This window comes from Abramis brama (genome assembly GCF_963993115.1).
Source record: "Abramis brama genome assembly, chromosome: 19".
In the NCBI taxonomy this organism is placed as follows: Eukaryota; Metazoa; Chordata; class Actinopteri; order Cypriniformes; family Leuciscidae; genus Abramis; species Abramis brama.
The window spans coordinates 8,946,041-8,965,716 of NC_139981.1; the positions used below are offsets into that span (position 1 = coordinate 8,946,041).

Here is a 19,676-nt window from a genome sequence, read left to right on the forward strand (position 1 = left end):
TACTATACTAAAACAAATATATGTATATATATATATAATATAATAATAATATATATATATATATATAACGTTAAATATATATAACGACAAATATATGTCTATTTCTGGGCTATAGACATGCTATTTGTTTTTTTCCGTTTTCTGCTCAGTGTGGTATCTTGTCTAATATGTGTGGTATAGGCCAATCTTGTTTAGGCTAGTTTCACATGAGATGGTTATCTTATACCTGGAATTAAGGTACAGCTGTATTTGCATGAGGTGGAAATACTTATTTGGGCCTTTCTGCTTCTTAGAAACACAGAAAGCGGTTTTGCTTTGAAAAACGGAAAAAAGAGACGCGGGCACAGTGGGGAAAAAGCGCAAGGTCTCGATACGTGTCTTTTAAAAGATGAACTTATTTTAACTTGAATGCCGTGTTTTTAGAGCGTCGTGTCATGCACGTGATGCTGCAGAAGACGCGAGACTCAACCGCAACGGTCATACATTGAAAAATAAAGTAGCACATGCAGTGGAAAAAAGTGATTTTCCGGTAGGCTTATTTAGGAGAGCTTATTAATTACGAAAACGATTATTTATTTCTGCGAATTATTATTTCGTTTCAGTTAGTTTTTCAGTAACTGTTGTTAGTTTCGTTTAGTTTTAGTTTTTCATTAATGTTGAAATTTCTATTTTATTTCAGTTTACGAAAATGTTTTTTGACCAATAGTTTTAGTCTTAGTTTAAGTTTTCGTTTACGAAAATAGCCTTGGTGAGAGCGTGTGAAAAGTGTCAATTGCGTGAGTCTCACACTCCGGAATTGCTGATGACTCGTTTCAGCAGTTCAGAATTCTTTTTTTTCTTTTAGGTGACAATAATTTTATTAGTCGTGCAGACGTGCACTTTAAAACTTTGCAGACATTTTACATTCACAAACAGCTATATTACACACTGCATGAAAGGTAATATTCTAAAAAGCAAAATAGGGGCACTTTAAATCAAGGTTATTTAAAGGTTATGGTTAATCTTAGGTTATGTTTATTTTTTTACAGGCAAATGACCTTGGTTTTGTATTTATTGAAGCTGTTTCAGCACACATTAGACTGGCTTTATCTACTAGGAAGAGCAGCAATGGTTCTGAACTGATGGTGCTGATCTGCCTGACTGTAGGCATAAATCTTCCAAATCCCCTACAAACCTTGAGTTTTATGAGTTCTTATGAGGTTTTCTGAAGTCCCTTTAGATCAGACTAGATTTCACTTGAGCACAATTGTTTGGGAAGAAACAAGTAACATGCTGCTTTCCATTGAGCATAGCAAGTCATAGCCACAGCTGAGTCCAATTACCTTCTTTTCAAGAGGCAATTATAGTAGAGGTTATCTTGATTGTTTAACACATTTGTTCAATAAAGACATGGAACTGCAAAATGGTTTGTCTGTGTGTGTTTAAGGCCAGTCGAAGTTGACATATTTATACTAGAATTCAGATATGTTGTGGACTATAGCATTTTTTGTAAAGTATGATTCATTTTTATTTTTATTTTTCTATATGAAATGGAATGGAAGCCGCGGCAGATCTTTTCTTCGGGGAACTTAGTTCTATCAATCAGTTGTTGATTAACTTGTCGATGTTGCAGTTAACTTGCAGTCAACTTGAATGTTTGGAGAAGTCCAGCATTCTGAGCAATCTGTCATCAAGTTATAATATTTTAGTATCAATTAACTGTGAAACTAATGAAACCGATTCTGTAGTGTGACAGCATATTCCCATTATCACTATATGTATGTTAAATGAACCGTATCGTTTTTTCCTGGGCAGTAACAATGTAAAATGTTAAATGTCTTTATTTTACAGTGTGACAACTGTAAGAAGAATCATTCACACAGAAATCCAGATGATTTCAAAAGGTTTGGCTGTGTATATGTATGTGTGTATGTATAGCACTCACTCTTGACAGTGCCCTTAACTGCGTCTGCTACAAAAGCAATGGAAATGAACAAAGCTATCACCTCCTCTATCGACCTGTGGGTCAAAAACATCAACAAAAACATTTCAGTCTTCAAGCAGTGGCATCTGCATGAGTATGTATATTTGTAGGTGTGTGTCTGACCTTTTGAAAAGCTTAACAAGCAGGCTGAGGTTGAAGATTCCTCCCATGATGAGGAAGAGGCTGTTCCACAGGCCGATACATGCATAAAATGCTGCAAAGTCCAGCTCATAATCATCACAGACCCCCCTAATCACTGCAGCCATAGAGAGACAAACACACTGTAGAAGCACTGTAGAAAATTATAGTGATATTAACTGTAAAAGTATACTGTAAAAAACTGCTAATTGGTTAACAGTAAGTTCCTTTACTATATACGGGGGGAGACTGTAATAGATCTAACCTTACATTTCAAGGTTCAATTTACATACTGAAATTCACAGTAAAATATTTTTAAATGTACTGTTTTTATAAGTAAAAAATAACAAATCATCTCACAATTTACAGTGAAAAGCCGTAAACTGACATTCACAGAATTCACTGTGACACCTCACATTTGAAGGTTTTACCTTTTACAGTTTTTCACAATTGCCAACAAGCGTTTACCAATACTTAAAGTACTTTTTCCGAACTCTTAACACAGCAACACACCTATCACACAATTGGCCAAATAATTAATTTCCCAACATTTTTCACCCTTACATGTGTAGAACCCATGAAAACTTATTTCTGCCATGGAATAGAAAAAAAAGAAGATAATTGTGACTTTTTATCTCACAATTCTGACTTTTTATCCCTCAGTTCCTAGTTTATATCTCGCAATTGCAAGAAAAAAAGTCAGAATTGTGAGATAAAAGTCACAATTACCTTTTATACTTATTTTTATTCTGTGGTGGAAAACAGCTTCCATAGTAACCAAAGGCCATGTACTGTATGTTGGATTTGTTGTTGTTGTTTTCATTTCAGTTAAAGCTTCATGTAAAGCTTTTACTACAACGATTCCAGTGCGCCACTGTTCCATATACACAGATTATGTGGTCGGCGTAGGGCACTAACTAAGGGGGCACTATTGTCATTGTAAGCTTTTGAGTTTTTTGTTTTTGGTTTGTTTGTTTTCTGGGCAGGATTTTTTTTTACAGTAAATGACGCAACGTTGCTGTCATTAAGAGTCCTCCACACAAACAGAATCACAAGCGTGCAAAAAGAACACAATCAACTCAAATCTCATAATGACAAGGGATTATAACTCACAGTAAATGTTGATCGTTTGATGTTTAAAAAACTGCTCCCAAACATTTCAATAAAGATTTAAAGAATTCCTGCTGTTATTCCCATGAGAAACCACAAGACAAGATCTTTGATTGGGAAGGATCATTATTATAGATGGATGTGGCAGTTCTGTCCTCATCTGCACATTTTTATCCAAACAGAATTTCGTTGTACTACAGCAAAACCATTTTTCAGGGCAACTCTCCCACTGGTGACAGTGTGCGATTGCAGCCACAGGAATGAGCTTTAGGAGGAAATCTCCTCTCAGCCAGGGCAAACATCAATGCTTGCCCAAACAAATGGCGGCCATATCAGACTCCCATCCTGCTGTTTGTGAGATTAAGAGTCTTGTTCCACCTCATCCTGAGGTTAGCAGAGCTCTCTAAACACTCAACATCAAAGTATTCAACAAACAAAGAGTGCGCATGTGAACGTGCATCTATTGTTGCATGTGAAGGCATGTATGTACATACCGCTGATGAAAATAGCGATGGGCGCTGTGGTCAGTGGAATGACGAGAGGAGAGCCAGCACACAATGAGTAGATGATTCCACCTATACTCTGCCCAATGATCGTCTTCTGAACATCTAATCAACAGAGAGAACAAATCAGTCTGTCTATCTGTGTATGCATATGTGTGTGCGTGTGTGTGTGTGTGTGTGTGAGAGAGAGAGAGAGAGATCACCAATCTCGCCCCGAGTGCTCTCGTCGTTGAGTGAGCCAAAAGCAATGGCAGGAAGCAGCACAGCAATGTAGAGAAAGATGGACGTCGTCATGAACTTGACCACGGCTTTGTTATTACCCACTAAACCTGAAACACACACATTTATATAAAATAAAATAAATACATAATATAAAAATATTACTGCTGTCAAAGTTAACTTGTGAGATTAATATGTTTAATGGCATGTAATTTAACACAGTTAGCGTAGTTTGATCATTTTCATTCAGTTATTTATTCAGTTTATTCAGTTAGTTTATTCAGTTATTTCTGACTTTAAATAAATAATAAATTATGAAGGAAGACCTGTAGCAGCATGGAGTCATTTGCAGTTTTTGTATTGCAGAGATTTCTTTGAAGCTAAAATATCGGCTCCAAATAACACAAATATTTTCAAATAACGCATATACTATAATAAATCTGTATTTTATGTATTTATAGCTATTACAAATAAAATAAATATCTTTAGAGCTATATTCATCTGACACAAAACAATAAAAAATCTCCATCAGAGTGAAAGCATGAACAGATAAAGTACATATACACTACCATTCCAAAGCTTGGTAAGATTTTTTGATGGTTTTGAAATAGTGTCTTTTGCTCACCAAGGTTACATTTGTATGATCAAAAATACAGTAAAAACAGTAATATTGTGAAACATTACTACAATTTAAATTTACTGTTTTCTATTTGAATATATTTTATTTCATTCCTGTGATGGTAAAGCTGAATTTTCAGCATCATTACTCCAGTCTTCAGAGTCACATGATCCTTCAGAAATCATTTGAATATGCTGATTTGGTGCTCAATGTTGAAAACGGTTGTGCTGCGTAATATTTTTGTGGAAACTGTGATACTTTTTTAGGATTCTTCAATGAATAGAAAGTTCAAAAGAACAGCATTTATTTGAAATGGAAATCTTTTGTCAATTTAATATTCAATATCAATTTAATGCATGCTTGCAGAATAAAACTATTAGTGTGGTTTACACAAATGTATAAAACTATAACTAAAAATGTTCTAATTTATATAAAAGAATATATAACTGAACTGATTCATTAAAATGAATAAGACTTCTCAATGCAATTAGAGAAATAGAGAGGATAGTTTAGGAGAGCATGTTTGATTTCCTCAGATTGCTCGGCTGTACTGTATATATGTGTGTGTAATATAATGTGACAAAACCCAGCAATGTAGCATTCTGTCATGCATTTTGTACGTCCTGGTCCTGCTTGTTAGTGGACAAGCTCTTCTGAATTTAGCTGAACTACTGTAACACCTTCAAATTTAGCTAAAGACATTAATAAGACAACTAGAACAGCATATATCCTTTTGAAAACTTTAAAAATGCTAAATTAGATAATAGATTCTTTCATTTTAAAATACTTTTATTTGTAAGGTTATAATTGACACACCATCAGTGAAGTCAGACGGGTAGAGAGGCAGTCGGCGACACAGATCCTCATAGATTCCTCTGCCCACTCTGAAAAAATCTCTACACTACACAGATACAGAGAGAGAGAGGAAAAGAGTGAGGATTACTCTCTCACACACAGACACACACATACATATAACTACATATATAAACGTGAAAACATTTAAATACATTTTACTGCAATACTGCAGCGGGAGAGGCACAGGATTAAAGCACACACACACACCAATTAAACATCACACACATCAAATCCTGCTGAATCACAGCAAATACACACACAGAAGCAAATGCACACAATGCTTTACACTGCAAGGGAAGATATACTGCGTTAAAGCAGACAAACACACACTCTCCTACTTAAATCCTCACACACAAACACACACAGAAGCTCAGTGTAATCGCACTCACACAGGGCCCCCTGCACAGCAGAGAGAGAGACACAAGATGAGAGAACACAGATTCTGCGGACTAGAGAGAGAGACAGCCCAGTGTTAGAACAGCATTAGTACAATGCAAACGCATTACAATTACATCAGCAAAGCAAAGTCAAGAAACCAGTTACATTACTCTAAATATCCATTAATGTAGCTTCAGAAATGTAGCATCTGGCACATGTGCATTTCAGATAACTGAATTAGATTGGCTTAAGCACTTATAGAAATAAAAAGCCCCCATAAAAAGGTGTACACTATTGCAATTGTTTATATACTGTATATAAATATCACATTGGCTGCATACAAACATAAATAACCAACGTGTTTCTGTACGCAACCGGACAAAATTCAGTAAAAACAGTGATATTGTATAATATTTATATTGTTTTCTATTTTATTGGATTTAAAAAAAAGAACAGCATTTATTTAAAAACAGAAATCATTCATAACATTATACATTTCTTTACTGTCCCTTTTGATCAATTTAATGTGTCCTTGCAGAATTAAATTAATCTTTATTTTTATTTTTTTAAATCATACTGACCCCAAACATTTGAATGGTACTGTATAACTATTGTTTATTGTTAATTCATGTTTGTTCAAAATACAATTTATAAAATTTGAAATCTTAAAATGTATTAATACATTTAAAAATTAAAGTGAATAAACGTTGCTAATAATTTTTAGGTTATGATACCTAATTCATAAACGAATATTAACAAATTGAACCTTACAGTATAATAGAAACAGAAAAATAGTACTATAGGATTTGTTTTGTTTAGTTTAGACCAATTACGGCAAGGTAGGAGGCACTGGTGTGAGGCACAGGTCACAAATGCACAGTCTTGTTGAATTAATCAAATTTTAATAGGCTTTACAGGTCAGGATTTGGCGATGGAGAAGTTTGTCCGTCTCACATTAATGACCTAAATTAGACAGACAAGCTCATTTTCTGTCAGTCAGAGAGAACCTGTCTCAGGATATGTTTAAATAAGTCGTACAGCTTTAAGTGTTCATTACTGAGCCGCACTCATTCATCATGACAGCGTGTGTCTGAAACAGAAAGAGTAAGGGACCTTTCCTGGGCATTTGCCAGAGATGGATAGCTTTTAGTGCGCGCACACACGTACACACACACACACACACACAAAGTAATGATCCTCTCCACCTGGTTACCATTCCTCGGATGTGTGATGGAGTGAAAAATGCAAAAAACAAAACAAAAACACAACTATTTGGGTCTCCACTGTTGTCTTTACAGAGAAGAAAACAGAGGGCTTTTACAGGCGGCTAACCTCAGCCAGGGTGGTCTAATGCTCACATATGCCGAATCAGACTTTGTGTGTGTGCGTCAAACCAGAGTAACAAACAAGATAAATTCTCATTAGCTGTTACATGCTCAGTAGAACTTAATCACTGGAGTGTAAGTCAAACAGCAAAGGGCGAAGGGTGAAGGGAGAAAGAGAGAGCGATAGATGAAGACCGAAGAGAGAGATTGGAAACAATGGCAACCGTTAAAATTGAGCCTTAAGCATCGCCGCACACGCTGCGATCTGCACACACCTTCAGTGGTTTTTGACTGTGCGGGTCTGTCTCTTCGCCCTCCACAGCTGTGGTTTTGCGCTTGGCTGCGGTCAGGTGGTACCTCTGGATGACCAGCGCCTCTTTGAACTCCTCTTGAGTTTTACTCTCTAGCAGCTTCTGTCTGAAAGAGATGTCTGAGAACATGCTGGCGAACGTCCTGCCCAGCTCCATCGCCGTCTTAGTGCTTTTCTGAGAAACAGAGATCAAACATGTGTTACATTTGGTGATCATTAATCATTTATAGTTGTTACACTCTTACACTGTATCTACACCAGACACGTGCGCATAGGACCCATTATAATCAGTGATGCTGTCTACACTAAATGCGACATTAAACTGATTCCCCTGTTCAATTTCTGATGCACTCCAAGCTTTCGTGCTACTTCCGATATGAATAACAAATGGAGTTGCAATAGTCGCTTTGTCGTGTCCAGTAGGCATGGTTTTAGAAGAAAAGGTTCTCAGTAGAACCTGTCAGGCACTTCATACAGTAGTGGCCAAAAGTGATGTCCGAAGGGGATATTTGTTTTTAATGACCCTACAAATATGATGAAACCATCAAAATATAATAGTAAAAAAATTATATGTACAGTTGATTTGTATTATTATGCATGTATTTTTTAATTATTTTAATACATTTTTCCTTGAAGGATATTATGTTAATTTGTAAATGATCTTGTCTTAAAGTTTATTTACCAATTCTGTATTGTTATCAATTAATTTATTATATATTTACACAGAAAAACAAAAAGCTCACAGGAAAAAGCATGCACTGACTACAGCATTATCAGTTATTAATATTTTGTTGTTTCTCTCTTGTTTTTGTTCTTAATTTCTTTGTATGACAGCCTGGCCAAAAAATAATGTCACACATTGCGTTATCACAAATTGACCCCAAGCACAATTACGTAAAATGCTTGCCAAATCTTAAACAAATGTATAATAATATTTGAATAAAGGGTGAAGATTTTTCAATTTTCCAAGGTCAGACATAATTTTTAGCCACTACTCTATATAGAACATTTTAGGGGTTCCTGTTAAGGGATCATTTTATGGATTTAGTTTTAATTCATTAATTTTTTTGAATTAAACAGCTCATAAACATATTTTATCACCAGAAAAAAATTAAACGACAGTTGGAGTTATGCTGCTGATTCATTTAAATGCTGCTGATACATGGTCTAAATTGTAGATTTATTCTCAACTTTATTTCCAGTTAAATGCTTTTACTCTGCTAATACAAGAGAAGAGTACATGCACTTTTGACCAGTTCTCTGGATTTATGATTTTTGCTTTATCATATGGATTGAGTCCATTTGGTATTTAAGTTACATAACATTTGAGTTGTCTATTGTTTTAAAAAACACAGCAAGAAAAGAGGATGCATCTACATGTGCCAGCATGATAATCCAGCTTTTAATGTAATGAGAAGATGCGTTTTTATTTGCGCGCATATAATTGTATTGTTTTTGAGAAAAGCACAGGATTACAAAGCAAAAAAGTTTGCTATACTGCCTGGTGAACTACAGAGAACAGAAATAGATGAGTGCATGCAAGAACACAAGGGGAGAGAGAAAGAGAGAAAGAAAGAGAGAGAGTGATTAGATGTAAACAGATGTAAACACATACACACAAACACACAGATTTATGATGTAAACACAGACACAAAGAGATACACAAAATGGTCTTGGAGGGAGCCAGGGGCCCCAAGGCCTTTACAGGGAGACTGCAAGGGGAACACAAAATGCAGGACCAGGACTTTAAGACTTGAACGTGATAGTATTATTGTGTCTGAACATGCCATGAATAAGATCTTGTTAATATCTCAACTGTTTCTCATGAATAGCAAACAGTTTAAACAGAGCAAATTGCTCTTGCTTTTTGATGCCAAGGACCCCAAAAATATGATACCTTTCCTGAAATATGAAGGCAAACTAGTGTTGTCAAAAGACCCGGTACTTCGGTACCAAGTCGGTACTAAAAAAACGTAAACGTCCCGGTACCAAGTTTTCTTAAGTACCGGTGGTACCGAGGACCCGTTCAAATCCGGTTCCTTGATGCGCATGCATGCACGCATGCACTGAGCGCGTGCTGTTGCGCGTCCTCTTTATTAAAGCGCTGAGACACACACACACGCGCATTGCGCGTGGCAAGCGTGCTCATAATGTAAGAGACGCCGGCGCGACCACAACATTGCCCAAAATCAAATGGCAAACGTAATGCAAGCGGAACGAAACTGCTCGTTATTGTGTGGTTGAAGGACCGTTTATCAGTTTGGACCAGTGCAGCGCGAGCCGATCGTGATCATGCGACACTGTTACTACACAGCGCTAAGAGATCCAGTAAAGAAAGCATTTGAATTCGCCACAGAAGTAATAACATCGCTGCGAGATCTAGTGAGAAACATTCACATTTCTCCATTATTAACGGATCAAACAGCGCTGATGTGGAAACCAGGAAGAAACATTGTGCCATGAATGAACTATCCAGTGTCCACAGATCAGCAACATTCACCATGGATTTACTGTAGTAACACTAACTGCAACCATGGAAGTTTGGCAGGAATAGTAGGCATAATGCCTTCAAGTAACATTACGTCAGTTTTATTTTGACATTATGAATACAATTGATGCCCTCAAATGTTAATCTGAACTAAAATAAACCTTTGTTTATAACTACTACAATATTACATTTCATTTTTTCCAAGGAGCTGTTTTGTTTTATATGCTCCTAAGAAGAGTCAATTATAGCTCTAGAATTGCTCTCATACTTTATGATTTTAGTTTTAATAAAATTAAATCAAGGAAATTTCCCTGGTATTTCTTTCTTTTTGCTGTATCAAAAACGTACCGAACCGAACCGTGACACAAGTGTATCATATATATCGAACCAAACCGTGAATTTTGTGAACCATTACACCCCTAGTAATCATGTAAATTTCCTGCACCTGTCATAGACGTCCAAATGACATCCAAAAAATTACCCAGTTCAAAGGTCCAATGTTGAACGTCAATATGACCAAGTCCAACTTATGAGTCCAAGTTGGGTCATGGTTGGACGTCCAAATAGTGGACCTAGTTTGGACATCGAATAGATGTCCAGAATTGGTCATGGACCGACGGACCCAATATAGACATGATCTGCACGTCTATCCGACGTCCAATGTTTAGTGGGTAGTTCCATACAAGTTCATGGATAATTTGTTGTTTTGTCGTTAGTGAAAATCAATATTGACCTTGTATTTGAAAAAGGATCCTCATACTGTATAAAAACAATACTAATTCAGACTAAGTTCATTCGCATTCGGAGATTGACTATTTTTGAAACGGTGCGAACTGCGCTCTCCATGATGACGAGGAAGTATCAGCAAATAACTTATTGATTTCTAGCCCTTTGGTACCGAAATTGGTACCGAGAACCGTGGATTTTCACTGGTATTGGTACCGAATACTGACATTTTGGTACCGTGACAACACTAAGGCAAACTATATATTTTAATGTATAAATACCCATTTAAACTGTGTGGGGGAAAAAAACAAATGTGATATTATAAAAATTAGTTCTTTCCAAAATTATTATTATTTTTTTTCAATTCAAATATTATCAGGAAAAATATTTACTTTGGATTAAGTTGACAATGTATCTTAAGTTGATATTTTCATATTAAAGACAAAATTCAAATACAGCATTTGTGAACATAACACATGTACATCATAATGGAGAAATTAACACTTAGAAATGAAGATTGTTTTGACAAAAATATTCTGATTATTATTATTACTGTTAAAAAATAGGACTGTCAGTAGAATAGATTATTCAGTCCAAAAGAAACTGTGAATAATCTCATGATCTGTTCTTACAAAGCAAAGTGAAATATTGATATCAATTTCAATAAATGTGTTAAAAAAATAAAACATTTTATTTGAGTGTCCTTGTTACACATAACATGCACTTACTATAGTACCAACAGTAAATTATGAATAATCTCATGCAAATAACCCAAAACCAAGCCCTAACCATAACCCTATTGTAAATACATGTTGTTCATAAATATTACTCAATACTTTAATTTATAATTCCACCGTAACAAGGACACCTTAAAATTAACTGTAACCAAAAATTATTTAATAAATATATTAAAGTTGTAAAATACACTTAGTAAAAATAAAATGTGACCCCCAGGGGGCTGCTAGGGGTTCCCTGGGTCCCAGTTTGAAAAACCTCAGATTTGCAAAGACAAGAAGTTTGAAATCAAAGCTATTTCTTTAAAAAAAAGAAAAAAAAAGAATGTCCATAATGGGCAAATAAACTGTCTTCAGTATGTGTGTGTGCATTTATGTGGGATTATATTACCATCTTTGAAGGTGCCAGAATGAGGATAACATAGCGGACCTCTGCACAGTTTTCCCCCCAGTTCTGTGGACGGTCTAGACGTGAGATACACACGTGCCGCCTCTGCAGGTTCTTCACATTGCAGCTGTCACAAATCAGAGTTCATAAATCATCATTAATCCTCTTTACAATTTACATAGTGCTTTAATGTACCTGGCACAGCATCAGATTAATTCAATATGTAACAGGAGTACAGCAAACACATTAACAAATCCATTGGTTGAGGTCTAATGGGATTACAGAAAGCTCTTGAACAGAGGTGTAAAAGTAATGTTTGGTTGTGGGCCGGTTGGGAAAAAGGCCCTTCCTATTCTCTTTCAGGCTTATAAAGTTAAAAAGTGTACACCTTTTTTTTCAGGCTTGCTGCCACCTATTATGAGGTTAATATCAACACAATCAACTATATTAAAAGGGAAAAGATAAAACCACTCAATGCATAAATAAATCAAGTCAGATATTACCATAAAAGCTGGCCTAAGGAACAAAATGTAACAGTACCCTGGTCCACGTCTAATTTACTTAAAATACACATTAATAATCTGCCCTATACTCAGACCCTGGCAACAGGGGCATTGAATCGGTCTCATTGGTCCAACTAATACTCATAACACCTGCTTGTGGCCATAAAACTCAGGCAATGTACTGAGAACAAAAGAGAATTCAGAAAAGAAAAATGGGATAGTCTCATGTGAAAGCTGTTGTGCCATTCTGTAAGGACTTTGGTAATCTTAAGGCCATAGAGCTGCTGTGGGTCATCCAACATTGCCACTTGTTTCCCTTTCTTGCCCATAAAATTGTCCGCACATAATTCAAAGGAAAACAAATCTTCTGCTCACTAGGCTAGTGTGGGCCATTGCAAATGGATGAACTTTTTCTGAGTCTTTGTTCTGACCCTAGAGAGGGTCTAAGACTGAGTCTTTAATGACTTTTTTTCAATGATTTATGATCTCATGTGAATTAATAAAGCTAATATAATAAATTAGAGTGTTAAAAGTAAACAGATTTAGCTTGCTGTCAATAATTGAAGTGCTTGAGGATGAGACTTGACTTGACCCCTCCCCCGGACAGCTCATCATAATTAACAGTCAATAATTAATTACAATATAAATCTATGTATCCATCCATCCATCTATCCTAAACTGAGTAAATATGTAAATAATCATCTAGGAATCTCCAATACCAGATTATAGAGTAGAACAAAATAGTACAATGCAAAAACCAGTACAAGTAGAGAAAGAAAAATATTTCTACAATGTGCAAAGTGCTTTTTACGGGTTACCTGATTATGTTCTTTAAAATGCACAAAGTGCACTTCACTACACCAAGTTTTTGGATATGAGGCCGGTTAAAATGCTGTTCTCCTTAATTTTGTCATAATTGAATGAATCACTGCTGCCATTATTACAAAAAAATCTGCATAAGTATCTGTTTTATATAAAATTAAGTTTGCCACTTGCTTTAAGTAGGTTGTAACAGTAGCAGGATTCAATAAAACACCTTATTTGCATATAAAGAAAAGAAAATGACTTAATTTAAATGTGGCGCAGCACTATCTATACTAGCAAATAAAGCAGCTGGTTAAGTTTGACAGAGTGGTTTCGAGAAAATAACACTCGTTAGTTTGCGCACCGATGTTGGCTGCTGCCTGACACTGCTACAGTTTGGAGGCTGTTGATAAAAGTTCTGGCAGCTATTAAGCAAAAGTGTTGAGAAAGAAAAAGTGTTGGCGGATCTTGAGAACTCTGAAACAAAGCAGATGACTCATCAGAATCTAATCATGACCTGCAGATGTCTGTTAGATAGGGTTTGTTGGGGATCATTTTGTTTAGATAAATGACTCAATAGCAGGTAGCAGATTTTGACACATGGGAATCCTTAAGTCATCATCTTGTCAAATTAAAAGAGAAGAAAAGAATTTCATAAACATAACAAAAAACATCCTTGCAACAAAGAAACATGTAAATGTCTGGGATGGTATGAGACAAAAGAGACAGGATTTCATGGTCATCCAAATCCGGAAAAAGATTATGTCAAGAACTTTTTGTGTGTGTGTGTGTGTGTGTGTGTGTGTGGCTCACTGGCACTAAACTGGCTCTCAAGGTCTTTTAACTTTAGCACAAATAGCATGTTACCTCTATAGTATTTACACTGTGTGTGAATAGCATCTATCACTAATTTCACTTTAATAAAAAATATTCTATTTGTTGTTATTTATACTTGATGCAAAGAGGATCTACCACTATTACACTCTTAAAAAAGTTATTCTACTATATATATATATATATATATATATATATATATATATATATATATATATATATATACAGTATATATATATATATATATATATATATATATATATATATATATATATATATATATATATATATATGTATACGCATCTCAGTATATATGTATACCTATGTATATGTATATATTTAGGGTGTAAGTAGTTCCTCATGTCTCTGATTCTTCTGCAGTGATCTGCACTCACATAAAGATACTCAAACCAACTCAAATATGAACAGTGTGGAATGACACCCCATCTACATTGCTGGCTGTGCGATGTGACAAAATAGAATGTTCCCATTATAATCACTGTCAACATAGGCAGCAGTGGGTCCACTGTACAGTTTTACACAACGGTTTGAGCACTAAGATCTGTCCTCCTGTGAAGGCTCTCATTATAATAAACGAAGCTGTTTTTTGCATCACTCACTTGGGGTGTGGATGGGCTGCAAAAATCCAGCTATCGCTGAACCGCTACAAGCTGAGCATGAGCCTCTGGCATGATCTTCATTTTATTTTATTCCTCATCCACTGAATAGAGGCCAATTTCATCATTACTGAACTGCACACACAGTTCTCAGGAAAGAGACTTTGAGTTTACATTTGTTCTCTGGTTTAAAATGTAGCATTCTAGATGTTTTTACCACAAAAGTATTTAAAATCTAAAATCATACATAAGCTGAAGTATTGTTAAATATTGATATACACTACCCCTTTTTTTTTTTTTTAAAGTCTCTTGTTCACCAAGGCTGCAATTATTTGAAAATTGCAAGTAAAAACAGTAGTATTGTGAAATATTATTACAATTTAAACTGTTTTCTATTTTAATAATTTAGAAAATGTAATTTATTCCTGTGATGGATAATTTTCCAGTCTTCAGTGCCACTTGATCCTTCAGAAATCATTCTAATATTGATTTGCTGCTCAAGAATCATTCTTATTATTATCAATGTTGAAAACAGTTGTTTGTGGAAACGGCGATACTTTCCCCCCCCAGTAATCCTTGATGAATAGAAAGTTTAAAAGAACAACATTTATTTTCTTTTGTAACATTGTAAATATATTTACTGGCTCCTTTGATCAATTTAATGCATCCTTGCTGAATCAAATTATTGATTTCTTAAAAAAAAAAATCTTACTAACCTCAATCTTTAGAACAGTAGTGTTTATACTTTAATTAAAAACACAATGTTAAATTGGCAGCCCTAGGAAAAATAATTGTTCCTATCTTTTCTTCAGACACCCCAGCTCTAGAAACTCTACAGGCTCAGAGTTACAGGTAAGACAGATCCAGGTAACTCACAGGATGCAAAGCCAGGACTGCTGGTACTGGATCCCTGTGGCTGTGGCCGTCACACACTGCAGCGTCTCTGACAATAGATGCACTGTGAGGAGAGAAGGCAAGGGGTCAGTCATGAAAACTAGAAGAAAACATGAAGAAACATGAAGAAGAAAACTAAACAATCATTTCAAGTTAACTACAATCTGGATGCCACTTCAAAAGTACTGCACATCAAGTGCGAATAGAGCATGAAGAACAGTAGTGAGACTGCTCACAAGTTTGACACCAAGATTAAGTCAACTGACTTTCACTGTATATGGTGACACAAACAAAAACAAACAAGCAAGAGGATGTGAATTGATGGAGAGACTGGTAATAATCATTTCCATGAAAAGGCTAATGCATATCAAGGTAGAACATAAGCAGAAGCTCACCAGAGGACAATACACATCACTGCAGCCAGCGTGAGTGACAATGAAGACCTTTCCAAGAACACCACCAAATGTTTAATTCAAATTAATCAATCTGTGTGTCTATGTATGCGCCCTCTCTCTCGTATGTGAGCTGTCCAGCATATTAACAACAAGCAGTGTGAAAGCATGTATGTGTGTTTGTGAGTATATGCCCTCTGTCCAGCAGAGGTGACAGATGTGAGTTGTTCAGCATGACTAGCAAAAACAATATGTGTATGTGAGTGTATGTGTCTATGTATGTGTGTGTGTGTGTGCTGTTTAGCAGGCAGGATGGATGTCTCTGGCACACAGTCACACTGTCTCATCAATAAGACATCACACACTCACACCGTGGACAGATGGGTATCACCATGACAACACACTCAGCACCATCGAGAAATAGACAGGAAGAGAGAAAGAATGAGAAGGAGAGGAAAAGATAGGGAAACGTATCAATGGAGCAATACAGGGCAATATGAAGACTGTTGAATTGGCATGGGGACAAACAGCTCAGATAATTGTGTACTTGGTGTGTTCGTGAAGAAAAAACAAACAAACAAAAAAAGTACAAAGCTGCATGTTGTGCACGGCATACACTGACTTATGACATATTAAACATTTACAATATTTCATTTGTTATTTATACAAAAACAGAACATTTTTGTGATGTTTCAAAAAAAATTTGCCATTACATTTCTAAGACAGCACTTGCTCGTTGTGTCACAACTTGAGATGTGAGTTGGTATGAGAGTGATAAGATATTTGAATACTGTCTCTGATGCAAATCTCTAGAGAATCAGTTCAAACGGACAGTTTAAAGTAAACTCAACAATCAGGGTAATTATAGGTAACTAAAACTAAACCATAAAAAATATTTTTTGTCACTTGTTTATGAAAGAAAAATAAATGTTTACTGAAAGAAAAAAAACGTTTTAATTTCAGGTAGTTGCAAAAGCAACATTTATCATTTTCATTTGGTTTAACTTGATGTAACTCGACTTAAACTGAAATAAAATTAATAAAAAATATATAGTCATTTAAAAAAAAAATACACTAACAAAAATGACAAAAATACACAACAAAATTACCAAAACTTTACATTTATATTTAAAAACAGAAAATTCAAACATCAAAAACTAATTCAAAATAGTAAAACAAACTATAATAGTATCTCGATACTAAAATAACAGTCAACAATTTGTCACAAAAGTATTAACAGACTTCCTTGTGTTGCATTTTACTTGCTTTAAAATGCTTTAGAAGGTATTATATTATAATCTTTATCTCTATCTATGATGACATTTAGTATTATTATATTTATAATGTTATGGTTATATATATATATATATATAAACTGTCATCATGCATTATAAATTAGATGTTTATCATTACTTTGGTCAATTTAGTGAGTAACACTATGGAAAATAAGTTACTGAATATTAACCGATTTAACAAATAAACTGTTCAGCTATATCGTCCTCTCCTGAAATAAACGTATTAACATTCAGGCAATCATCTAGGCCAACCCTACCTCACCCCTTCTGATAACTGCCTGAGGCCTGGACATCAGGATGAAATGAGATGCTTTTATTCACACACTCTAAAGACTTTTCCTCAAGAAATTAAAAAGTATTTTCACTCCTTGTGTGTGTGTGTGCCGCATAAATATTATGCAGAAAAAGACATCAGAATGACAGTGGACTTTTTCAATCACAACAGTGGAATCCATGCACAGCCAATCAGCCGAACGGCAATGAGGCAGGAATGAGAGAGAGACGATGATACAGCCCAATCTAACACACCACCACGGGGAAGGGAATCACTCTGTATTCAGCATCAGCTCTTTTAAAACAACACCAAATCTTGTCATTTCAAATGTGTGGATACTGATTTCGAATTGGATTGTGTCACTGCATCAACTGAAAAATGCAGTAAATTGATGGATCTGAATAAGAAAACAGAGACCCGCGTGTCTGTTGGACTAATGGTACATGTCAATCACATCCAGTGGAAACACCAGCACTCAGGGAAAAACACACATGAATTGTGTGTAATATCCCACATCTGATCATATCATTCTTACCGTCGTCATAGAAAATGAAATTCTGTGACCTGTCTGTGCGAGAGAATCAGAGACAAAACAGACCCACACACGCACACACAAACACACACAGAAACGGAGTTCAGCTTGGAAAGGAAAGAGTTAAAGTTAGGCTGAGCACAGAAACACATGTTATGAACCCTAAAAGCAAGCAGAAAGAGTGAAATGTCTCTCAGACACAAATTCAGATAACCCACCACCCACACAGACACACCGAACCTCCCTCTCTCACTAATTGGGGCTGGGTTGTCAGGCAGATGCTCAGGTCTCTTTACTCAGATGAAATATGATTTTTCTCCATCTTTCATTGTGCTTGCATCTTAGCTGAATGAGATCTTTATTCCCATTTTATTCTAATTTGATCTTCAGACTGATAAGACTTTAGGTTGCATGTGCGAGTGTACGTGTGTTTGTGTTGAATGCCTGACACGTTCACATACAATCAATGCACTCACAATTAGATCCCATTCATGGATTCTCATCCAAATGATCATACATTATCATATTCATGACATTCACATTTCATAATCCAATCACACATCAGTTCATTTGCATGTTCCCAGGCTCATATCATTAATATGATTCTCGCTCACATGTGAGCTATGTATCCTAGCAACAGAGGGACAAGAGAGAATGTATCATCCTTAAGACTTAAAAAAAAAGAAGAAAAAAAAAATCAACTAACCATAATTTACATCTCACCATTCACACAATCCGGCAGTGTCCGGGCACAAATTAGGTGCAATGTTAGTCCGGATCAGAGTGGCGGTACAGTAAAGTCCAGGGCTGGGCTTAATTGGTGCAATAGGATAACGAGTTATATTCTGTGTGTATTCAGTGTGAATTTGGCAATGATGATAAGAACACAGAGATTACTTGTGAGCTGCAAACGATCAATACAATCCAAAAAAGCATGCTGTCAATTTATGAAAATCTCAAAGGGAAATGACACATTCATGCAGCCCGATAGATTTGCATGCTGCTGTGTGATTATATACGTTGTGTTGTCAAGACTATTTCATTTATTAGAGTGAATTTTATTTTAAGAAATCCTTTAGAAAAACTCAAACAAGTATCAGATGAATCTGTGAGCAACAAGTACATGTCTAATCATCAGGATAGAAAAGAACTTATTGTCTAGTGGTGAGAATTATCAGGGGTGATAAACAAAGACGTTAAATTATATCATATAATAAGGCAACCTGTGTTCTAAGCGAAAGGTTTCATTTACCCTCATCTCTCATAAGAGATGACAGAAAATTTACTCGCTGTAAATACAGGGGTTTTAAACGTGTATAAACCAAGAGATGAGCTTTCATCTTGCCAAAAACACTCATTGTATAGTCACCTGCATGATTTAAAATACACTATATAGACTAAATTAGGATACCTAAACATGGGACTGTACACCAACAGGGACTGTTAATGACATTGCAATCTAAATACATAGACATTAATAAAGAGTTGATCCCTCTCTTTGCAGTTATAACAGCTTCCACTCTTCTGTGAAGGCTTTCCACAAGATTTTGGAGTGTTTTTGTGGGAATTTTTGCCCATTCATCCAGTAAAGCAGGCACTGATGTTGGACAAGAAGGCCTGTCTCGCAATCTCCATTCCAGTTCATTCCAAATGTGTTTGATGGGGTTGAGGTCAGGGCTATGTGTGGGCCAGTCAAGTTCTTCAACACCAAACACATCCAACCATGTCTTTATGGACCTTGCTTTGTGCACTGAGGCACAGTCATGCTGGACTAG

General features: G+C 35.7%; 1 protein-coding gene across 9 annotated transcripts in view; it reads right to left on the bottom strand.

The window, feature by feature from the left end:
- Nucleotides 1–19,676, bottom strand: part of slc4a11 (solute carrier family 4 member 11) — a 70,999-nt gene that overhangs the window by 13,163 nt on the left and 38,160 nt on the right. For all 9 annotated transcript variants that reach the window (XM_084093787.1, XM_084093789.1, XM_084093792.1 and 6 more), the window contains exons 6-13: nt 15,391–15,472; nt 11,760–11,883; nt 7,386–7,595; nt 5,369–5,453; nt 3,918–4,043; nt 3,706–3,819; nt 2,087–2,219; nt 1,925–1,998 (exon numbers count right to left, since the gene is read on the bottom strand). In XM_084093787.1, the coding sequence (XP_083949913.1) occupies nt 1,925–1,998; nt 2,087–2,219; nt 3,706–3,819; nt 3,918–4,043; nt 5,369–5,453; nt 7,386–7,595; nt 11,760–11,883; nt 15,391–15,472 (948 nt within the window). The remainder of the gene's footprint in view (nt 1–1,924; nt 1,999–2,086; nt 2,220–3,705; nt 3,820–3,917; nt 4,044–5,368; nt 5,454–7,385; nt 7,596–11,759; nt 11,884–15,390; nt 15,473–19,676) is intronic.